A 20943-nucleotide genomic window follows, 5' to 3' on the forward strand; every position below is an offset into this window, starting at 1 on the left:
TCTGCAGGTTATGTTAGGTGGCTCCTGGTCCTGGAGTTTGTAGTTGGTGATGTTTAGATTTCCAGGATATGTGTGGAAAACATGAAAGGTCATGGACATGTGTGTGCTGACAATTTTCTTGAAAGGACTAGGGCAGCTCTTAGTTTACTTTTTTTCCCTCTCTGTGGTCCCCAATGTTAACCATTTCACCTCCATCTCGTCCACTTTCTCCTCCCCTCATTGCCTATCTCACGCTTTAGAATTGTTGTATTTTGACCCCATATGACCCACTCTAGTTTATGTGTTTGCCACTGCGGCTTAGAAACGACGCTTTCCTGGGAACAAATGCCAGTGCCAAGTGAACAAGTGTCTTACACTCACGACATGGGTTTGGCTCCCTTTACTGAATTGGCTTCCACCGAGAGATCCTACTGTGGCGATAACTTGGAATGACACCACCACGGATTTTGACTTTTGAGCTGAGAACTATACCAGTCGCCCTGCAATACGGAGATAGTTGTGAATTTTTATGGCCTTCAAATTCTGACAAAAAATCCGAAATATGAGACGGAATGCATCAAAATCAAACAACAAGTTACTCTATATAAAACAGGAAGGAAATCTCACCAGGTATGTATTGGCAGGTACCTGCTATTCAACGAGGGATTACTCAATTTTAGAGGAATGCAAAACAGGGAAGTTCTGACTCTAATCTTGTTGCTGAAAGATTTAAAATGGTAAAAACAAGAAAAAGAAAAAAAGTTTTTGGAGGAAATATTCCTGGTTCAATCTATATAAAAAATAAGAATGGCAATTATGGCATGAACTCTTTATTCACCAACCTTTTGTTCTGAGGGACTAATTGCAAATTGCATCAACCAATCTCATTAGAATAATTATTCGTTTCAAATTGAATCCTAGTTGGTTAAGATTTTGAACTCTAGTCAAGTTTTTTTTTTAATCCTCCACTGATTCTCACTATAACCAGTGTTTCCAGGAAGTCACGAGGAGGAGCGAAGAAGCAATAGAAAATGCCACAAAGAGGTGGGTGGCTAGCAGCACAGAAGATATCTGCTAGCGACCTCACCATGATTAACTCAATATACTTTCTGATATTCCCTTTCCTGTAGTGTAGGTGGGATTCATCTTGTAACTGGGGATTTTTTTTATTTCTTCAGCAGATGTTATTACTCTTCACTCGCCTGATTGTTGATGGATTTGATTTTGCTGCAACTGTTAGTTTGTATTCTTGTATATCTAGAGCATAACTTGTTTGGATTTATTCATAATGGCATCGTCTCGTTCACTTCTTTGAATTCTATACCTTGTGGGGCTTGCGGTTTTCTGTGTCATGAGCTCCTCCAAGTTCTTAATCATAAAGGAGAATGTATTATTTTATTTTAGAGTGTTCTACTTTTCAGCTTCTGAAAGCTTGTGAACGGCTGCTTTCAGCTTCTCCGGGTTGATAGTGACTGACTTCTGTGATCGACCAATCCTTTCTTCACACTCTGCTAGTAAATTCTGTCATCGTGTCCATTGCTTAACCAACTAAATTGAATTCCTGCATGGTAAAAATGGCATCTCTACAAATGAACTTGTCAAACGGGCCTATCACATTGTCTACTACTGCAGATTGCAAGATTGATCATCGCAACACTCATAAAACACTACTCCCTGAAATAATATTTTGTGGGTTTTTTTTCCACAATTGTTTCAGGAATTGTGATTTGTAATTTAATTTTACTTTCTATCTGTTGGGTTATATAATGATCTTATAAATTAAGTTTTTTTTCTCTCTCTCGAATTCAAGCTTTAATATTAGATTTGTTGGAAGTGGAGTTTTGTAATTTTTTTTCTTGATTTCACGACCTAGATTGCGGGTTTAACAGGTTAACCTGAGTTGACTCAGGTTATTTTTTTGTGTTGCTTTCTCTAATTAATTTCCTTTTCGATTTTCTCCTTCAACATTGAATTGATTGGAAATTCAGATTCATAATTTAGTTTTTTTTTATTTCAACTTTCAACATTGAATCTGTTGGAAATTAATCTTTATAAAATTTTTTTTTATAAAGTTATCTCGATCCTATGATCCAGATCGCGAGTTTAACAAGTTAGCCTGGATTGCCTTTAGTTGTTTTTTAGTCCTTTTTAATTGATTTTTTTTATTTTATTATTCAACGCTGAGTTGGTTAGAAATTGGGTTTTATATTTTATATTTTATTTTATTTCTATGAGGTTATCCTGATCTCATGACTCGGGTCTCGAGTTTGACAGGTTAACTCGAGTTGAATCATATAATTTTTTGTCATTTAAATTTTTTTTTAATATATATATATATATATATATATATATATATATATTTTCAATTTCATCCTTCAATATTAAATTAATTATAAATTGATCTTCATAAATTATTTGATTTTCTTTCTATAAGGATATCACGATCTCATAATCCGGGTCGTAAACAGATTAACTCGGGTTAATTTAATATGTCATCATTTTAATATTTGAAAAAAATCTTTATCCAAAATATCATCATATCAATATTTTAAAGAAGATATTGTCAAATATATATTATATTTTAAGTTCATGGTTGATTTATTTTTATTAGAAAACATATCATCAACTCTCGAATATTTTTTTATGTTAAAAAGAATTGATCTAACTCGTATCACAATGCAGGCAATTATCTAGTTATAACCAAAATGTTAGAGGAAGCCGTCTTGAATCCGAGGCTTGCAGTTATTTGCAGATAAAGGTTGCCTCTTTGACTGGAGTCCATGTAAGCTTTTTGTACTCTTTGTATGAGGGAGGTCCCAGTCGTTTCCTTTTGATCAAAGAGAACGCATTCATTGGTCATTGGGATTTAGTTTCATGGTCTGCAGGCTCTATGACGGTTCCTTAAAATATGGCAACAAATTGGTTTCTCGTGATAATGTCTAGGGTTTTTTGTTGGTGGTGGAGCTTTTTCTTTGTTTTATCAAAGAAAATGACAAGATTATCACAGATATCTAGCGTTAATTTGAAGGATTAGTTGAGTTGTTCTGTTCAAATAAACCATAAAAAACGAGTACCTTGCGTCTGCAGTCAATTTGATGCATCTATTAAAATTGGATACTGGGTCACATATGAGATAAAGAAACTTGCGTGTCCATTGTCAAAGACTCGAAAGTCCTTACTCCACAAATCTTCCTAAAATCTGCTATCTAGTAAAATAATATTAGCAATATCTGAATCTGACTGCCATTAATTTTGTGTTTCTTTATTGTTCTTGCTGATTTCATGCAGCGTAGATGATTATGTAAATTCCAGGATGGTTACCTCTTTGTTCCTTGTTAATAAGTATGATATGTTCTGGTTCTTCTTGCCAGGATCGTTATCATGAAATGAGAAAATCTCAAGCCAAGGATAGTAAAGGTCGCAGAGGTTAGCAGCCAAAACTCCCAAGAATTTACCAAATCTAAAGATTGACAATATGAAAACAGATTGGTTTCTCGTGCTAATCTTGACATTTTCTTTAACCCACTTCAAAATATTGATTGATGGTTTCTTGTTTGATGGCAATCATATCCTATAATTAATTTAAATGTCTCCACCTTTGGTCAAATCTTTGACTTTCTAGGGTTTGTTTGGTGGCAATTCTTTCAATGGCAGTCTTCTAGAAGAAGCTCAATTTCTTGGCATTTTGTTCTCAGATATTGGCTTCTGTTACCAGACAGACTTGAGTTCTGTCGGCGGTGGGATCTGTAGGGAAAGGGGTCCAAAACTGTCCTTGTATCACATACAAATTCAGGAAGCACAATCCAAGTAGTAGCACAGTAGGATTCTCATCTGTGACTTGAAAATTAGAGCCCAAACAATTGTCAGAGCTCAGAGCAGAAGACCTTGAGCATGTGGAGTTATGGTCAAGGGAAATTCCTATTGCTCCTAACCAAATGCCAAGTTATTTGAATGGCTAGACTAACAGTAAGATGTTAGAACTTATTACTCATTATTTTGATAAATTATGAAATTGTGATTTTTGCCATTCTTTTACTGCAGTATTGGGGTTGTTCCTGTTAACAAGTTCTTGGTCAATCTCTTCTATTCATCACCAAAGATGATCATGAATACATGTTGGACTCAGGTTCCCACAATCTTAATGTTTTTATTTTTGGTTTGAAGAAGCTTCAATGGCTTGCAGACTTGGACTGTGCGTTTTCTCTTTCTACAGGCATGGCCGAAAACCCTGCAGACGTGAGACTTATAATGCACTGAACCTTTGATCACATGACAATCTAGAAGACAATATAATATATTGCTGCATTGTTTGATTTATTCAACTACAATAAATAGACTATATAAAAAAATAACAAAATTCATATAGAAGAACAAATCTGCAGAAATGATCGTGTGCTGCGTACCCAGAAGCTTCTGTCAAGTTAACTGCCTTCTAATAACTAAAGAAAGATTTACGAATAACCACCGCGGTCTGAAGTGTTTTTATTTTAAATCTATTTGTTTGGATCCCAAGAAAACTTCAAAGTCTTTGTAATCTTATAAATACACACGTCATTAAGTACTAAAGCTGCACCTCCTCCATCTTCTCTTACTGCAAATCACTTGTCTCTCAGAATTAGAGATGGCTTTTTCTAAAGCTCTTCCTTTTGTGGCTATGCTTATTGTGGTGCTACCTATGGTTGCTATGGCAGATATTGATGGTAACATGACTACTTTCTATGGTACACAACTCTCTCTCTCTCTCTCTCTCTTATACACACATAGACACCCAAACAAAGATAAAATCATGTATTTATGATTTTTTCTTTGTGAATTACAGAGAGGCTGTGTCAAGAAGTGGATTGTGGAAAGGGAACATGCGTAGGAAACACATCATACCCATTGAGCTACATGTGCCAATGTCAGACTGGATGGAAGCAAACTCAATATGATGATGATGTTAATGATGAACATAAGTTCCTCCCTTGCGTGATTCCAAACTGTAATATCCTTTTCTTCTTGCTTGTTCATTTCTAAACTTCATTCTTTTCTGAACTTCATCCAACAACATAGTACAAGTAACAGAAACGTTCCGATAAATTGAGAGCTCAGATTCTGTAATTTTATGCTTACAAGTAAACTTGCTGCACTTTCTTGTTTTTCTGCAGGTACTATTAACTATGGCAGCTGCCAGCCAGCCCCACCTCCAGCTCCACAAAAAGAAGTTCCCCAAAACGGCTCCATCTTCGATCGTAATCACCATAACCAAACACCTCTATTCTCATAATCAGATTCTAAAAATAATGCTCTCCCTCGAATATCTTCTTTTTTTTATTCTTTCTTCGCTAATATTCTGTTCTGATGATCTAGCTTGCTATTGGATGTACTGTGGAGAGGGTACATGCACAAACAACGGAACATACAGATACAATTGTTCATGCAATCCTGGTTTCTCTAATCTTCTCAACATCTCTTACTACCCTTGCTATAGCCAATGTAAGAACATCTACAAGATCTTTTAGCAATGAATACTAATAGTAAATAGGAACAACAGACTTGAAAAACTGGTCTGAGAGACATGGCTTTGGTTGTTTAGGTACACTTGGATCTGATTGTGCCGAAATTATCAGAGTAGCAAATTCAACATCTGGTGGAACTGGATCTGGAACCGGAAATGGAACAACCCCTGGTGAAAATCCTGGTGAGGTTACAAACCAAATATTTCCCAGTTTTTCTCTTCACCCCCTTCCTCTCTCAAATTCTGGCTATCTTTCAACTTCTTTTTCTTTGACACAAAATGAATATTATAAGAGAAAATAAACAATTTCAACAAGGAGAATAAGGAGTTTCAGTATAGGCTGCTGAAACTCCTTGAAGAGCTACGAATAAGATATCAATAAAGAAGCGGAGGGGGGGGGGGGGGGGTGGGGGGGGGTGTTGATTTCAATCTCAAAACATTTTCCCCGATGAAGGGTGTCTTTCAAGAATCATCAAGCTTGATTCTAAGGGCAGGAAGACCCAATGACAGATTAAAAGGGTATCACAGGCACAATCTCTTAAAAAATTATGAAAGCTTAAATTAAAGGAAGAGCATGCCATTCTGACGAGCTACACAATTTTCTTTTACATCAGCTCACGTTAAATCATTCCATGAAAGAATCATACAATTTCTGATAACATAAAAGATCTCATTTCAGATTGTGATGCTTTCTCATTTATTTTTGTTATGCAGCTAGCACCATTTTGCCACTGAAGTTCCAATGGATTATTATATTGGTCATCTCTATGCTTATGGCTCTGAAGTAGGAAGATCCTGGCTAGTCAGCATTTTAGTTTCACTAAATGAGACACTTGGTTATACTCACTAATAAATTCCATTTGGTGCATCATTTGTTTACTTATACACCAGATTCTTGTGTAGAAATGCAGTTTGTATGCGAATAAAAGTCAGAACACAGACCTAGATGGAGGATGAGTGTTGTATATAGAACACTGTAGGATCCATATGTTTTGATTATTTATTTATACATTATTGAGCTTGTGAAAAAAAAATTCTCTATTTTCCTCTTTGACTTCACGGTAATCACAGAGAAACAAAACCACAAGATCCAGGTAGCTTCTGGGACAAATGTTACTTGTGAACTAACCATCTAGTTTGATTATTATAACTCAAATAATTTGACAGCAAAACTAAACACAAGTACAAGTAATGAGCCACGTGGTTTCCTTTTTCCAAGTGTAATTTCTCCCATCAGTTTCCACATAAGCTTCTGGATTAGGTACAAGCAAGTCCTTGTTGAGCAATCAAAAAGTTGTGTTATCAATGGAAAGGATGAAGACAACTTGAGAAAATAACCATGGAGACAATGCTCAGAGTCAAAGCCTAAAGCACATTATTACAGCTAAAGCATTATTACAGCGCTGCTTATTTTTAATCCATGGCTGTTCACATTTGATTCGGTGGGGTAAAGAACTGCCTTTTGAAAGCACACGATGTCTCTCTAAACAAGGATTAGAATATTCCAAAATGTTAACACAATATCAGGCTAGGAAGTAAGTGATCAAACAATCAACTCTAATGATCTTTTCATATTCTCACTCCAAATCTGCTCATTGATGATCAACAATCTGCTAATAACAGAATCACTTTTGCTAAGTTTTCCCCTCACCTGCTCAGTACAATAAAATGTGATTCAAACTCAAAGATGCTAAAGATTCATAATTGATACCAGGTCTACGGACTACACATGGTTTGGCTTTTGCTAGGAATTCCAACTTTACAAAAGCATAGGTATCTTGCAGTAACAGCAAATACCAGTCACTTCAGCATAAGTGGTACAATGAGCTGTAATATAGTCGCTCTGATATCTATCACCTGGGAAGAACATGTTGCACTCAATGTGTATCACATTCCATGCAGGAGACTCCAACTAGACATCGATATTCACTTCATCCTGCCCTGTCTTCCTCTGAGTCATATGACTCACATCTTCCATCTTTTTCCTATATCTAAAGATTCTGAATGCAGGAATACAAGGATACAATCATATTCAAACTTCTGTAAACCAGTATCATGATTGAACTATAGAGACCTCTCAAATGTTATTCATGCTCTCCTGATGAAACCGAGAAACAATCTCAGTACTGTTCCCTAATCCTTCAGTACAACTGATATAAGTTGGGGATTATAAATGTATCCACTATGCTTTTCACTAGAGAATCTTAAGTCCTCCTTTTCATACTCTTCAGTCTTTGAACCGATTAATAGAAACCAGACCTATGCTGTTGGCCAAATTGATGCACCATCAATCCACTCTAGTTTTTGAGACTAGTATGCAAAATACAAAAAAATTACTTGAAAGCCAAAATACATCCTCTGTCCCTGAAAACTACTACTACTAGAGAAACTAAATAAACTTGTTCTATCACCTAAGAAACATGTATATAGCTGACACTCATACCACTACTCATGCAATTGAGACAACAATTAACCTAGTGGATTCCTTTTCAGCACGGCAGATTAACATCATTAACTAAGTAAACGAAAAGATGGAAACAATCTAAGAAGTTGTTTGGGCACTTTCCTTTAAGAAACAGTAAACTTAACTACAGAGCAACAAGAAAGAGAAACCCGTAGAGACACCAGAGCACTTTGCTCCAGCTATCATCACCAATGAACTCACGATCGTCAAATTATCAGTAGAACAGTACAGACATTTAGGTTTCAATGAACTTGAATTTCCCATATTCTCACTTTGAAACACAGGAAAACAAAAGAAAAAGGGCATTATTGATTGTACATACACAAGAACATCCATCCGCAAAAAATTAACCGATTTCGATTATAATTAACAAGAAAGGAGGAAGCAACATGACAAGCCATCCATTTATTCATCCCAATATCAAAACGAGGTGGCATTAAGCATTCCATGAATGATATACCCATGAAACCAATTCATTCATTTTGATCATTTCCCATTTCCATTCCTATACTAATGAGCAAAGCAACAAAATTATCCAACTAAGAGTCCCAAGAGCTCAAATTCACCGCAACAAAAATAATGAACAACACCAATGTCAATGTAACAAAGCATCAAATAACATAAAGATTAGAAATCCTCACTTGCTTTTAACCTCAACTCCTGTCTTCCCAGCAATAATAACCGCGGTCGCCATATCCAAAAACAAACCATGTTCCACGACACCTTCAAGCCCCGAAATCTCCTTCCCCGCGGCATACCCATCTTTAATGGGATTCTCAAAGTACAAATCAACAATATAGTTAAAATTATCGGTCACATAAGGCTTCCCATCTTCACCAGCTCTCAATTTAGCCTCAACCCCTTCATCTTTAAACATTTCTTGTAACCTCAACAAGTTATATTTCCAACAAAATTGCACTACTTCAACTGGCATTGCCAGCTTACTTCCACCAAGACCATCCACAAGCTTAGTGTCATCAGCGACAACAACAAACTCATCCGATGCAGCTTCAACCATTTTCTCTCTCAAAAGGGCTCCACCCCGACCCTTTACTAAATTAAGAAGTGGGTCTACCTCATCAGCTCCATCAATGGCAAGATCAATGTGGGGATGGTCATCCAGGACCGAAAGGGGAATGTTAAGAGAACGAGCTTGTTCTTCTGTGCGTTTAGAAGTTGGGACTCCAATGATGTCTTTCAGTTCCCCGGTCTTTAAGAGCTCGCCGAGTTTGGCTACCACGAAGGCGGCGGTGGAGCCGGTACCAAGGCCGAGGACCATGCCGGATTTGACATACTCTACGGCTTTGTCGGCAGCAAGTTTTTTAAGGTCGTCCTGGGTGAGGACTGGAGCGGATTGGGCTTTGATGGAGGAGATTTTGGTGCGGGTGCGGAGGTTAAGGGACGGGGTGCGTAGGGTGAGGCGGGATGAGGAACGGGTGGTGTGGTGGAGGGAGGAAAGAGAGGAGGAGGAGGAGGAGGAGGAAGGAGAGGGGAGCAAGGATAACGAAGCCATGGTGGGGTTTTTTTTTTATGGTATGGGGATGTTCCGGTAATCTAGTTAGTTGAACTGGTGTGGTTGTTATAAGTTTGTTTGGACTCATGGGAACAGAGGCAAGAAGACAAAAGACTTGTGGTTGGTTGGTTGGTGTATTTTCGTAGTGCTTTGAGTGATGACTACCTCGATAAATTCATTATCTAATGCTCAACTCAAGTTATTTTTAACTCGAATTGATTTTAATATTAATTTTGATGAAATCAAAATAATTCTATAAATTGATTCACCACTCGACTGACTTAATCAAATCAAACCAAAACTTTTGAAAATAATTAAAATAATATTATTTTGAATAAAAATAATAAATCCAAGTTAATTTTATGACTTGATAAGTTGATCTCATGATCTAAATCTTCAAATCTGGAGTCGAGTCTAGCAGTTATCTCGAATAATTCTAGCAGTTGTGTAAGATTTGGGCGGCCATTGCCTTATTGCAAGCTGATGCACCTAAGGAAGTTTTGTCCAAATGCTCTTCGAGGGATTCTTCGTAGCCTCTTTTGGATTTGAACTCGACATAACAATACGAGTAACAATCCCATTTGCCACAATCTAATTGACAATTGGTGCGTACTGCTTATGAACAACTGCAGATACAGTATTAGGAAGTACCCCTCGTGGAACCTCAATACTTGTGAGCTTATGAACTAAGATGAGGATTGGTGCATTCAGTTGTTTCATGCGGATTTTCATAATCTTGTTGTGCAGAAATGGGATACCCGATTCAAGCTCATGAATTTATGCTTTTTTTTACAGACTAAACTTAATAATAAGGATTTTGCTTTTTTCAGGAACAAGAACTTATGAGATAATATGATCAAGTGAATATTTTGTTGTTTGCCATGAAATGATAAAAACTTTAACAGCAGTGTTTTTGTTTTTTCGGTTTGCCTGGGAAGGGCCCATTTTACAGGTTTGGACCTTCAATTTTCTCTGTTTTGTGGGACAACAAAACACAAAGTTTGGATCTTTAAGACATGTCCCTGAAAGAGTGAGAGTTTAAGAGCCCAAACCGACCCAAAACACGAACACACATCAAACAGTGTCGTTTTATCAGTCAAATTCTGTCTCCCCTGGAATACCTCATTCTTAGTGACAAATATAAATCACTGTCCTAAACAAAAATAAATAAATATTCTTTGTGTTTACTCTGCAAGCAATCTTTCCTTTTTGTCTGCCAAATACAGAAGCAGTACCAAGAGAAAAGGAAAAAAAAAAAATGTCTGCAGAATCAGCCACTGCAATTCCAAGGGGCCAAGTGAGTATTTTTTTTTTTGGTTTTCAAGAGAATTCATGTGATTTATTGGAATCTGGGAACTGGGTTTGTTGAGATTTGTTGACATGGGTATTAAAGTTTGAATCTTTTTGTGAATGAATCAGGTTGATTTGTTGGATTTTATTGATTTTTCTGGAGTTGAATGTCTTAACCAAAGCACAAGCCACTCTCTTTCGAATGCTATCAAGCAGGTAATAGTTGTTTCTCCTTTTAAGCAGAATTTGAATCCGAATTCTTGTTGTTATCACTGATTTTTTATGATTTTATTAAGTATTATGCCATTGTAGATCTTGCCTTTTATGTCTTTAGAGTCTTGGTTTTGCATGCAAGGAATTATGGATTATGTAGTTAGCCATAGTCCTTTTCATGCATGCTGATTTAATTGAAGTAATGTAAAGAGAATGGATTTGGATGTCGAAATCTTTTCCTTGGAAACCCATATAGTAGTTTTATTAAGTTCCGTTGAGCACTAGTTTTTGACATTTTAAGTATTCTGGGTTTCCATGCAATTAAAGTTTTGAGTTTTAAAATTAATGTTGTCGCTGTGTTTGTTTTCTTCTAAGCTTTTTTTATTGGTTTTTTTTTTTTTTAGGGTTATAGAGAAGATGATGGTTTGAATCTAGAAAGTGATGCGGATGAGCAGTTGCTGATTCATATACCTTTCAATCAAGTTATTAAACTGCATTCTATTGCCATCAAAGGACCTGAAGAAGATGGTATTTATTGTTTTAAATTTTTCTTCTGAAGTTGATTTTCCTTAAGATTTCACCTGCCAGTCATGTTTTGCATCATGCATTAAAACAATCCTGTGAAAAAGAATTGATGTGCTAATCTATCATTTCAATTTGTTTCTCCAGGTCCAAAGACGGTAAAACTTTTTTCAAACAAGGAGCATATGGGATTTAGGTACTGTTAGTAATGGTGTATTTTAAATGGTTCCAGTTTTGAAAGAAAGTGCAGTATTTCTTATCTTAAAATTATCGCATGGTTTGATTATGGCAGCAATGTCAACGATTACCCTCCAAGTGACACTGTAGTTTTATCCCCGGATACTCTTAAGGTTGATATTATTTTCTCCTGCTGCTACTATGATGTTGATGTTCTTGATAAGGAAGTAAGTACTGGAAAATATGTTGATATAATCTCTTACTTTACCATTATGTTTCATTTACCCTTTTGTAGGGAAAACCTGTGGTGTTGAAATATGTCAAGTTTCAGAATGTTCGTAGGTATGCTTAAAGTTTTTGCATTTATGCACTTCCTTTCTTGTCATGCTCTGTTGCACTAGTAAGAGGCAGTTTAGTAGTGTGGTACTGATTGCTTTTCAAAATGTTTTTTTTGCTTGGAAATGCATCGAAATAATATTTTATTATTTTTTTAAATTTATTTTTGACATTAGCACATCAAAACGATCTAAAAACATAAAAAAATAAATAAATTGAAGTAAAGAAAAAAAATAAAATTTTTTTTTTTTTTTCAAAAAAGCTTTTGAAAAGCAAAAACAAATGGGCTCTAAATCTTACTTTAAAATTTTGATCAGCTTGACAATATTTATCAAGGATAATCAATTAGATTCGGAGATCACAAAAGTTCAAAAGATTGCTTTGTTCGGAACAACGTAAGTTTCTATCCCTACATTTATGAAATACCTGTGGCATTAACTTACTTGAGCTCTTATCTAGTGAACTAGCCATTAACATATTCTTTGTCTTATGGCTTGGACACATTGGAAGCATTGTTCTCATATTGAGTGCTGACTGCTTAGCTTACAACTCTATTTGATCTTACATTTTGTAAAAACTGGAACATTGAGATAATCATGTGGCTAGAAGAACTGCCAAAATGGTGAAATTTGAAATTTAGATGGTATTCTCAAATAACACTGCTTATATTCATGCATTTTCTATGCAATTGATAGGCTGTGGATTCATATTTTCTAGATGCAGTGAAGTTTTGCATTACTCCTAATGCACTTCAAACTCTTAGAGATCAGAGGATCATGTCATTTACTCCTGCTTGGAATTTTCGGTTCTGTAGATTAACATAATGTTTTTATGAATGATTTTCTATCAACCAAGAGTTATTTAGAGTTTAGATTATCATTACCATCTTAGTTGTTTCTTATTAATTTGGAGCTACTTCTGAGTCTGTTGTTGTAGCATTGGCAAGAATGAGTTACATTATTTTATTCTCTTGATTTGTCTGATAAGATTAGTATTTAGCTTCTGGAAGGTGTATTGAGCTGTCTAAATATGATCTGTTGCATGTGCACTGGACAATTCCTTTTGCTTTCATGGTTTGATTCCCATCTATTTAGGTCTTGATTGTTAGTGAACAAGTTTATGAACGAAGAGCGTGTCTTTTTTCGCCAAGTATTTCTTATGAAATTCCACATGCTTTGGAATGAATGATGTGCTTAGCAATGAAGGAAACGCTTCGGTTGTGTTTACTTGTGGAGAATTTCCAGTTCTTTAGAAACATTTTCTAGGAAACAGAAAACTTTAGAAAAACATATTTAATCACTGTATTTTATTGTAATGCATGTTAATTTTCTTTTTAATTTCTACAAAGCTGGAATAACAAAACAGTTGTTTTCCAAATTATCTACTTAGAAATCAAGGGCCCTTGTTTGGTTTGGTTGTTATTTAATCTCTTCATCAAATTTTAAAAGACAAGTCAAACAACGCCCTTGTTTTTTATGGTTGAAAAGTATTTGTTAGTAAACACAGTTTGTTGGAGAGACAAATTTAGAATAAAGATGAAAAGTGAATATGAAAATTAAAAACTATCTTCCTAAAGAATACACAACCTTTAAAATTTCATTTTTGTCAGCATCTATTCATCTAACCTTTGATGACCTTGTTATAAATGTTACATGCTCCGGTGTCCTGCATGAATTTGGTGAGGTTTTTTTTTTTTTTTTTTGGTTACAGGGTGGAAACAACAGACATGAAGAGTCTGAAGAAGATTGAGGATCACTAATACGAAACGCGAGGAAAAAGGAATGAAGATGCTTTGAAAGTATTGCTAAAATCTTGTATGTTTTTTCTATTTTCCCATTATTTATCCAGTATAAAACGCTTCGGGTCTTGAAAGTTAGTTTTATGATCTCCTGGAAATCTAACGAGTTTTAAAATCTGCCGATATGCATTGAATGTTATGCTCCGCGTGAAGCCCATGTTGAATCAATGTTGTGACACCTGGCTTCTTAAGCTGTTTCTTTCTCTCATTTTCCTGGTTTATCATAGAATCCCATTCCATTCCAGATTAGCTTATCATTTTTGAAAGTGAATGAATTCAGTTATAGATCTCATTGAATTGAACATAAACTCGATATCAGTTTGCACCCACTGTCAGCTTGGTACAACAGGTCATTTTAGCTGTGAATATGTTTGTTGGTCGGAAAACCATAATGATTGATTCTACTCGTTAATAATCTTGTCGCAACCATTTTGAGTAGAACATTGTTGTTAACTTGTAATCACATCCTGTATGTTGGTAGGCTAATGGTTCCTTGTGCCAGGCAAGCGTTGCCTAGTTGCTTGGTACATTAGTATCAAGGATTCATGGGAACTTCCATTGGTTCAATGCAACTGAGCAAACATGAGAGTTACTAGCAAGTAATATTTAAGTTGCTTGGAGCTTGAAGGGACAAGAAACAGCCCTTTTCAGACAATTTCCCTCCATTGGTTTCAATCTCTCCTCCTTCTGGAGTTGAAGAAAAATGCAAATTTCACTTTTTTTTCATTGATAATAAATCATTAAAGCAAATAAAGTATAAATTTGCAATGAACATGTACAAGAAATAAGATGCGAGAACTACAAAGTAAGTGCAGAGAGAAACCTCACACTTGGCACCAGATGGTTATCAATAGAGAATTGAATCCATAGCTATCCACAGGGTCGCGTTCTGAGGGCATCGTTGGCTGACATTAAGCATGCGCCACTAGTTTGTCATTCTGCTGAACTGCACAGATAATAGTTGGGTTAATTTTAAAATTATTAGTTTGAAATAGATAATTGAGCCGTTAAATTTTGCTAGAACATAAAAATAAAAATATTTAAATATTATTAATATTTTTTTAAAAAAATTTAAACTGTGTGAAGATTGATCTAATTGACTTCATGAGTCTAAAAATAACCCGATTGATTTAGGTCAAGCTGGATTAACATGTCAAATTTATGACCCGGGTTATGAGACTATAATAGTCCTATATAAAGCAAATAAAACATATTATAAAGCCTAATTTTCAATTAACCAATGTTAAAGGATGAAATTGAAAAAATAATAATTAAAAAAAGCTTAAAAAATAACCCGAGTTAACTTGTCAAACCTTCGATCAGGGTCATAAGATAAAGATAATCCCATAAAAAATAAATCAAAATAAATTATAAAGTTCATTTCTCAATCAATTCAATTCAATGTTGAAGGATAAATTAAAAAAAATCAATTAAAAAAAACATAAAAAACAATCCGAGTCAATTCATCAAACCTATAACTCGAGTCATGAGATCAATATAACCTTATAAAAAAATAAAAAAATAATATGATTTAACTCGTGTTAACCTGTTAAATTTACGACTCTGGTCATGAGACTGAGATAACCCTATATAAAGCAAATCAAAACAAATTATAAAATTCAATTCTCAATCGACGTGTCAGACCTAATGTTGAATGATAAAATTAATAAAAAAAATTAATTAAAAAATGACACAAAAAATAAGTCAAGTTAACCTGGGTTAACCCGTGAAGCATTATTCTCGGGTCATGAGATCATGATAACCTAATAAAAAGCAAACTAAAACAAATCACAATGTATAATTCCTAATCAAAATCAATATTAAATAATGAAATTAAAAAAAAAATCAATTAAAAAAGTTTAAAAAAAAAGCTGAGTCAATTGAGTTAACCCGTCAAACCCATGACCTAGGCCTTAAGACAGGAACAACCCAATAAAAATCAAATCTAATATTGAAGGACCTGTGATCTGGGTCATAAGATTGAGATAGATAACCCAATAAAAATCAAATGTAATGTTGAATGACCTGTGATCTGGGTTAAGAGACGGAGATAAGGATCATAAGATTGAGATAAATAACCCAATAAAAATCAAATGCAATGTTGAATGACCTGTGATCCGGATTAAGAGACTGAGATAACCTTTTAGAAAAAAAAAAGACCTGATTTTTAACCGAGTTAAAATGTCAAAACTCGCGACCCTAATAATAAGACAAAGATATTTCTATATAAAGAAAATCAAAACAAATTATGAAACTGAATGTTTAACAAACTCAATGTTGAATGATGAAATAAAAAAAATTAATTAAAAAGAGAATATAAAAAATGATTCGAGTCAATTCAGATTAACTCGTTAAACACCATTTCTGGATCACGAGGCTAAAATAACCTAATATAAAACATACAAAATAAATATGAAACTTAGTTCTCTATCAACACCATATTAAAGGATACAATTGAAAAAAAAATTAATTAAAAAAAATTAAATTAATTAGATTAATCCCTCAAAGCTTCAATTTTTATCATGAAAATAAAATAATTTGATAAAAAATATATAATAATAAAAAAATAACAATATTTCAAAAATAAAAGAAAGATGTAGCAAAAACTCTTTCTTCTCTTGTAATTTTTTTTGCTAATGATTGGTCGTCTTATGCTAGAAGTTGTTACAATCATCAAAGAAAGATGTAGCTCAAAGCCTTTTGGTTGTCGTCCTCTTTAAGTTGATTGTTGATGGCTTGTTGAGGTCGTCGTCTCATTACCTCTGTACTTTCAACTTTGTGCTTCACATCTAATTTCTCACCTAAATTCTGTGCTGCCATATGAACTATTATTATAATTGAATTCCCACTACTTGCCACCGCCTCTTAAATGATACCCAACAGAGAACAGTTCCCTCCTCTTAAATTCTGAAAACCCAACATAGCGGCGCTTCCAACCACCTCTCCTAACACTTTTTCTCATACACATGTCTATATCTATACAGAGAGAGAGAGAGAGAGAGAGCGCTTCAAATTTACTACCTTCTTCTTCTTCTTCAGGAAAATCACACACATACAGCTTGGAGTGAAAAATGGCGAACATAAACAGTAGGGTTAGTGTCCATTCAATGTTAACAGCAGTCTCCAGCAAGCCAGTCGGGCCGGGTCAGACCCATCCATTATCAGCGCTTGACCATGCAATGGCTCTCCATACATTACACTTAGTTTTTTACTACAAGAAAAACCCATTTGGGATTTTTGACGTGGACCCTTTAAAGGTGTCTTTGTCGGAGGTTCTTTCTTTGTATCCACAAGTTGCGGGTCGGTTGACCCGAGGGGAGTCGGGTAATTGGGAAGTGAAGTGTAATGATGCTGGTGTTAGAATTTTGAGGGCAAATGTTGGAGTTACAATTGATGAATGGTTGAGATCAGCTGATGTCTCGGAGGAGAAAGATCTCACGGTTTGGGAGGAAATGCCTGAGGATCCTAGTACATGGTCACCCTTTCGTATCCAGGTATTTATATTCTTTGAGTGTTGATATATTCTTGGATTCTTCATGTTCTTTACTTCTTCTCTATAAAAAAATACTATGATTTTCTTGCTGCCTGAAGTTCTCACTTTGGTTGCCCCATCTCCATGCTATATATGCTTCATTTAATCTAAATCTATATTCTAAATAGAAATTCATGAATATTGTTTCTTTCTTTTTTAAAAAGATAATAACTTCTTTCTTTGTGTTTTTTCTTTGGTTATGATGAAGGATTAGCATCCGAGAAGGAAGAATATTCATGTTTACTAGCATTATTCAACATGTTGCAATTAATTTTGAAGTCTAATTTTTCTTTTAGTTTTTTCATGATTTATTTTCTAAATTTATAATTATTAAAGATGCATTTATCCTTTTAATTCTCTTGAATTATTTTAAATAGTATAAATATATATGTTGAGTATGAGACTTTCTCTTTTTAAAAAATAATATTATATAAATGAAACTGTTTTTTACCATGCTTCCCTTCTCCGTAAAATAGAGTGGATAAACAAGAGATATCTAAAGAGAAAAAATGGAGCAAAATAGAGTGGATGGATGAGTGATATTGGAAAAATAAAATAAAAAATAGAGGGGCAAGGTGATATAACCTAACAAGTGAACTGAAACCTTGCATCGAGAAACACAGAGGAAGTCTAAAAAACAGGCTCAGTGCAAGCTGGCAATTTCTTGTACAAGAGATGAGATGTGATCCTAGAGATACCACACATGAATAAGAAAAGAGAGAGCTTTTCCTATAGAAGAAGATGGAGAATGGCCAAGGAGCCATGATAAGAAGAAGATATCATCCTGGTAAAGAGTGAGCTAAAATAGAATAACCACTTAAAAAGCGAAATCTTGAAAAAGAGATGATTGGCTAGAGAAATAAAGAAAACTGGCTTACATGAGCCATGTTTAAGCAAATACAATTGCTAACTAAAGAAAGATTGAAGATATGACAATAAGATGTCATTACGTACCCATGATGAAAGGAGAGGCTAAGACAGATGCATGAGAGATCTTTTCAACAGGAAGATGTAAGTTCCATAAAATTATGACAACAATGTGACGGTAAAAAAAAGTAATGAAAGTGATATTTGAATTTTTCATCATAAACAAGAAATGAGAAAGGTGCAACAGCACTATTCTCCATCAAAATCCAAATTTCAAGAGTTCCTAGACTTTTAAAATTAAGAGGGGGTGTCGGAATTAATTTTGAAGTCAAAGTGTTCTTTTAGTTCTTCTAGGTGCATACAACTATTAAAGATGTGTTTATTCTTTTAAATCTTGATTTATTCTAGACTAGTATAAATATATGTGTTCAAGTATTGCATTCTAAGTCCAAGTCTACATGAACTTCCTCTCGTTTAAGAGTAAATAATATAAGAGTTCCTTCCTACCTTGTCCCTTACTTATTTCTAACACAAAATTGATGTGGGTAGAAAAGTATTCGATGCCAAATGGGCAAATAGATTTTGACAGAAGAGAAACAAGCTCATCGCATGGTTCTTGTGGTCATTGCTCGAAGCATATGGTACAGACAGGAAAGTTTCATTGATTTCTATTTCAAGTGTGTGGCTGGTAGTCTTTCAGGTTAGGTAGGGCTAAACATAATGACAATCGGCCCTTCATTCCATTAATGATAGTTTGTCCACTCAATGAAAATTAACTCTCAGACTGAAACATATCTCTCATACAGCTTGGTGGTTGGACAGCCTACCTTCTTGTCTTTGGTACTGAACCTGGAGCCAGCTAGTTGGAATTTATCACATTTTCATGTTTGGCTTTCTAACTTTGATAACCGAAGTTTACCTTTTCTTTTTCAAGGGGAGAATGTTTAGCTTCTTGAAAAATTATGTTCTTAAACTCTGATTCAGGAGAGGATTGAAAATCAGGATCTCATTGTTAGTTTTCTAAGGCATTTGTGTTTGTTGACACCACAACTTTTGACTTTTGGTTATCCAGGTAAATGAATTTGAAGGAGGAGGTGTAGCCTTTGGACTAAGTTGTACACACATGAATGCAGACCCAACTTCAGTAACTCTGCTCTTCAAATCCTGGATTGAGAGTCACCGCCAGGAGCCGATTGAGCACCCACCCCTGTTCAACTCAACCCCGCTCCATCACCAACAAGTTCCTGATACTAGCGGTAAATCAACCAATTACTATGCAAATAAGGCCAATGCACGAACTCCCTCGGTGAAAATGGTCACCGCTACGTTCAGGTTCTCTAATTCAGCGATCAATAAATGCCTTAATGAAGTGCATGATCAATGTCCTCAAGCCACCCCATTTGATTTGCTAGCTGCACTCTTCTGGACACGTCTTGTGCTTCTAAAGGCTCCAAAACATGACAACAAATGTTCCCTCTCAGTTTGTTTAGACTTTAGAAGGCTCGTGCAGCCACCAATCCCTCTTGGTTACTTTGGAAATGCATTGCATTTCTCAATGCTAACACTAAATGAGGAAGAAATGGACTACGGTAAGTTAGGACATGTGGTTGAGTTGGTGCATCGCCATGTGTCAGGTGTCGAGACAGAGGAGGTTTGGTATGCTGTAGATTGGCTTGAATCACAGAAGGAAGAGGGAGGGAAGCATGCACCACCTTTTAGAATGTATGGTCCTGAGCTAACTTGTGTTAGCATGGAGCACATGATCATAGGGAATAAATCGCTGATGTCGTCGGCGAGTTTTAAGAGTGATGAAAAGCCGGTTCATGTGGCATGTCATTTTGGCAATGTGGTGGGTGAAGGTCTGATTGTGGTGCTGCCTTCAGTAGAAGAAGGCCTTGCAAGGACAGTGATTGTGACCTTGCCGGAGGAGGAGATGCCTCAATTATGCGAGGATCAAGCTATCCAGCGTCTACAACCAACAATGCTGATCAGTGGTAGATAGTAAGCTTATGTAGAGCAAGGATAGCATAACCTGAGTCTTTTGCTTTCCATGCATCATCTTTATGCTAAGCCCTTAACGGGATGCAGATGCCAAACCCTACAGTTGAAACCTTGTCCTATAAGCCTTAAATGCAGTGATCATACAGGAGTTATTGTTCAATTATCCATAGATGTTTTGCATCCCAGTACAGTGGAAATGTTTTAAGTTGAAACCTTGCTATCTTTTGAGGCGTGTTGGCAAACTTCATGACAAAAGACACAAGCTAACATAGGTTGAATCACCCGCTACCTCTTCAAAAGGTTCACATTAGAAATTCCTGTTAGTTCCTCTTCTGAAGGTTTCACATTCAAGGAGCCAATGTTCTCATCTAGGTTTTTGATCCGAGTGGTCCCTGGAAAAAGTCAACGCTGAGGAATATCAAAATAATACAACAATGTCTTAACTGCGGTATATAGGAATTTCTGCTGTAAACGAAAACAATGCAGAACAGGCTGATGAACTGCCAACTGCAGAGACTTCTTCGAGGGATTGTTCTGCATTCAATGCCATGTGGCTACAGTTTGTTTAGCATATTTCTTAAAGCCAAGCTATCATGCCACCATGATATTTCCATTGGCCAACCAAACTGCCAATAGTTTCTCAGGCTCGGTGTTTGCAAACCAAAGTACAGAGTTCCTCTTCAACCTGACTTCACAATGGGAGCTGTTCTGACAGTAAAAAACCATCGCTTTTTTTAGTTGTTTAAAATTCTTT

General features: G+C 35.5%; 4 protein-coding genes across 5 annotated transcripts; 3 read left to right on the forward strand and 1 right to left on the reverse strand.

Annotated features, from left to right (window-relative positions):
* Positions 1 to 4536: 4536 nt before the first annotated feature.
* On the forward strand, positions 4537 to 6473 carry LOC18098955 (uncharacterized). Its single transcript, XM_024602369.2, has 6 exons — positions 4537 to 4700; positions 4799 to 4960; positions 5127 to 5210; positions 5329 to 5454; positions 5555 to 5659; positions 6191 to 6473. Exons 1-6 carry the CDS (start codon positions 4601 to 4603, stop codon positions 6262 to 6264), a joined length of 651 nt encoding a protein of 216 aa, XP_024458137.2. The 5' UTR covers positions 4537 to 4600; the 3' UTR covers positions 6265 to 6473.
* A 1847-nt stretch (positions 6474 to 8320) lies between these two features.
* Positions 8321 to 9501, reverse strand: LOC18098956 (probable ribose-5-phosphate isomerase 3, chloroplastic). The gene has a single exon (XM_006382719.3). The coding sequence runs from the start codon at positions 9451 to 9453 to the stop codon at positions 8578 to 8580; it is 876 nt and encodes a 291-aa protein (XP_006382781.3). The 5' UTR covers positions 9454 to 9501; the 3' UTR covers positions 8321 to 8577.
* Positions 9502 to 10496: 995 nt separating this feature from the next.
* LOC18098957 (PITH domain-containing protein At3g04780) lies at positions 10497 to 13997 on the forward strand. 2 transcript variants are annotated; one of them, XM_006382720.3, is made up of 8 exons: positions 10498 to 10750; positions 10873 to 10959; positions 11361 to 11484; positions 11626 to 11674; positions 11771 to 11828; positions 11951 to 11997; positions 12309 to 12386; positions 13702 to 13997. In XM_006382720.3, exons 1-8 carry the CDS (start codon positions 10712 to 10714, stop codon positions 13748 to 13750), a joined length of 531 nt encoding a protein of 176 aa, XP_006382782.1. In that variant the 5' UTR covers positions 10498 to 10711; the 3' UTR covers positions 13751 to 13997. The 2 variants fall into 2 exon arrangements, with proteins under 2 accessions (XP_024456635.1, XP_006382782.1); XM_024600867.2 differs by lacking the exon at positions 12309 to 12386 and having other exon boundaries at positions 10497 to 10750.
* Positions 13998 to 15794: 1797 nt separating this feature from the next.
* On the forward strand, positions 15795 to 20411 carry LOC18098958 (protein ECERIFERUM 26-like). Its single transcript, XM_006382721.3, has 2 exons — positions 15795 to 17283; positions 19261 to 20411. Exons 1-2 carry the CDS (start codon positions 16861 to 16863, stop codon positions 20188 to 20190), a joined length of 1353 nt encoding a protein of 450 aa, XP_006382783.1. The 5' UTR covers positions 15795 to 16860; the 3' UTR covers positions 20191 to 20411.
* Positions 20412 to 20943: the final 532 nt, after the last annotated feature.

This window comes from Populus trichocarpa, chromosome 5, assembly GCF_000002775.5.
Source record: "Populus trichocarpa isolate Nisqually-1 chromosome 5, P.trichocarpa_v4.1, whole genome shotgun sequence".
NCBI classification, from domain to species: Eukaryota; Viridiplantae; Streptophyta; class Magnoliopsida; order Malpighiales; family Salicaceae; genus Populus; species Populus trichocarpa.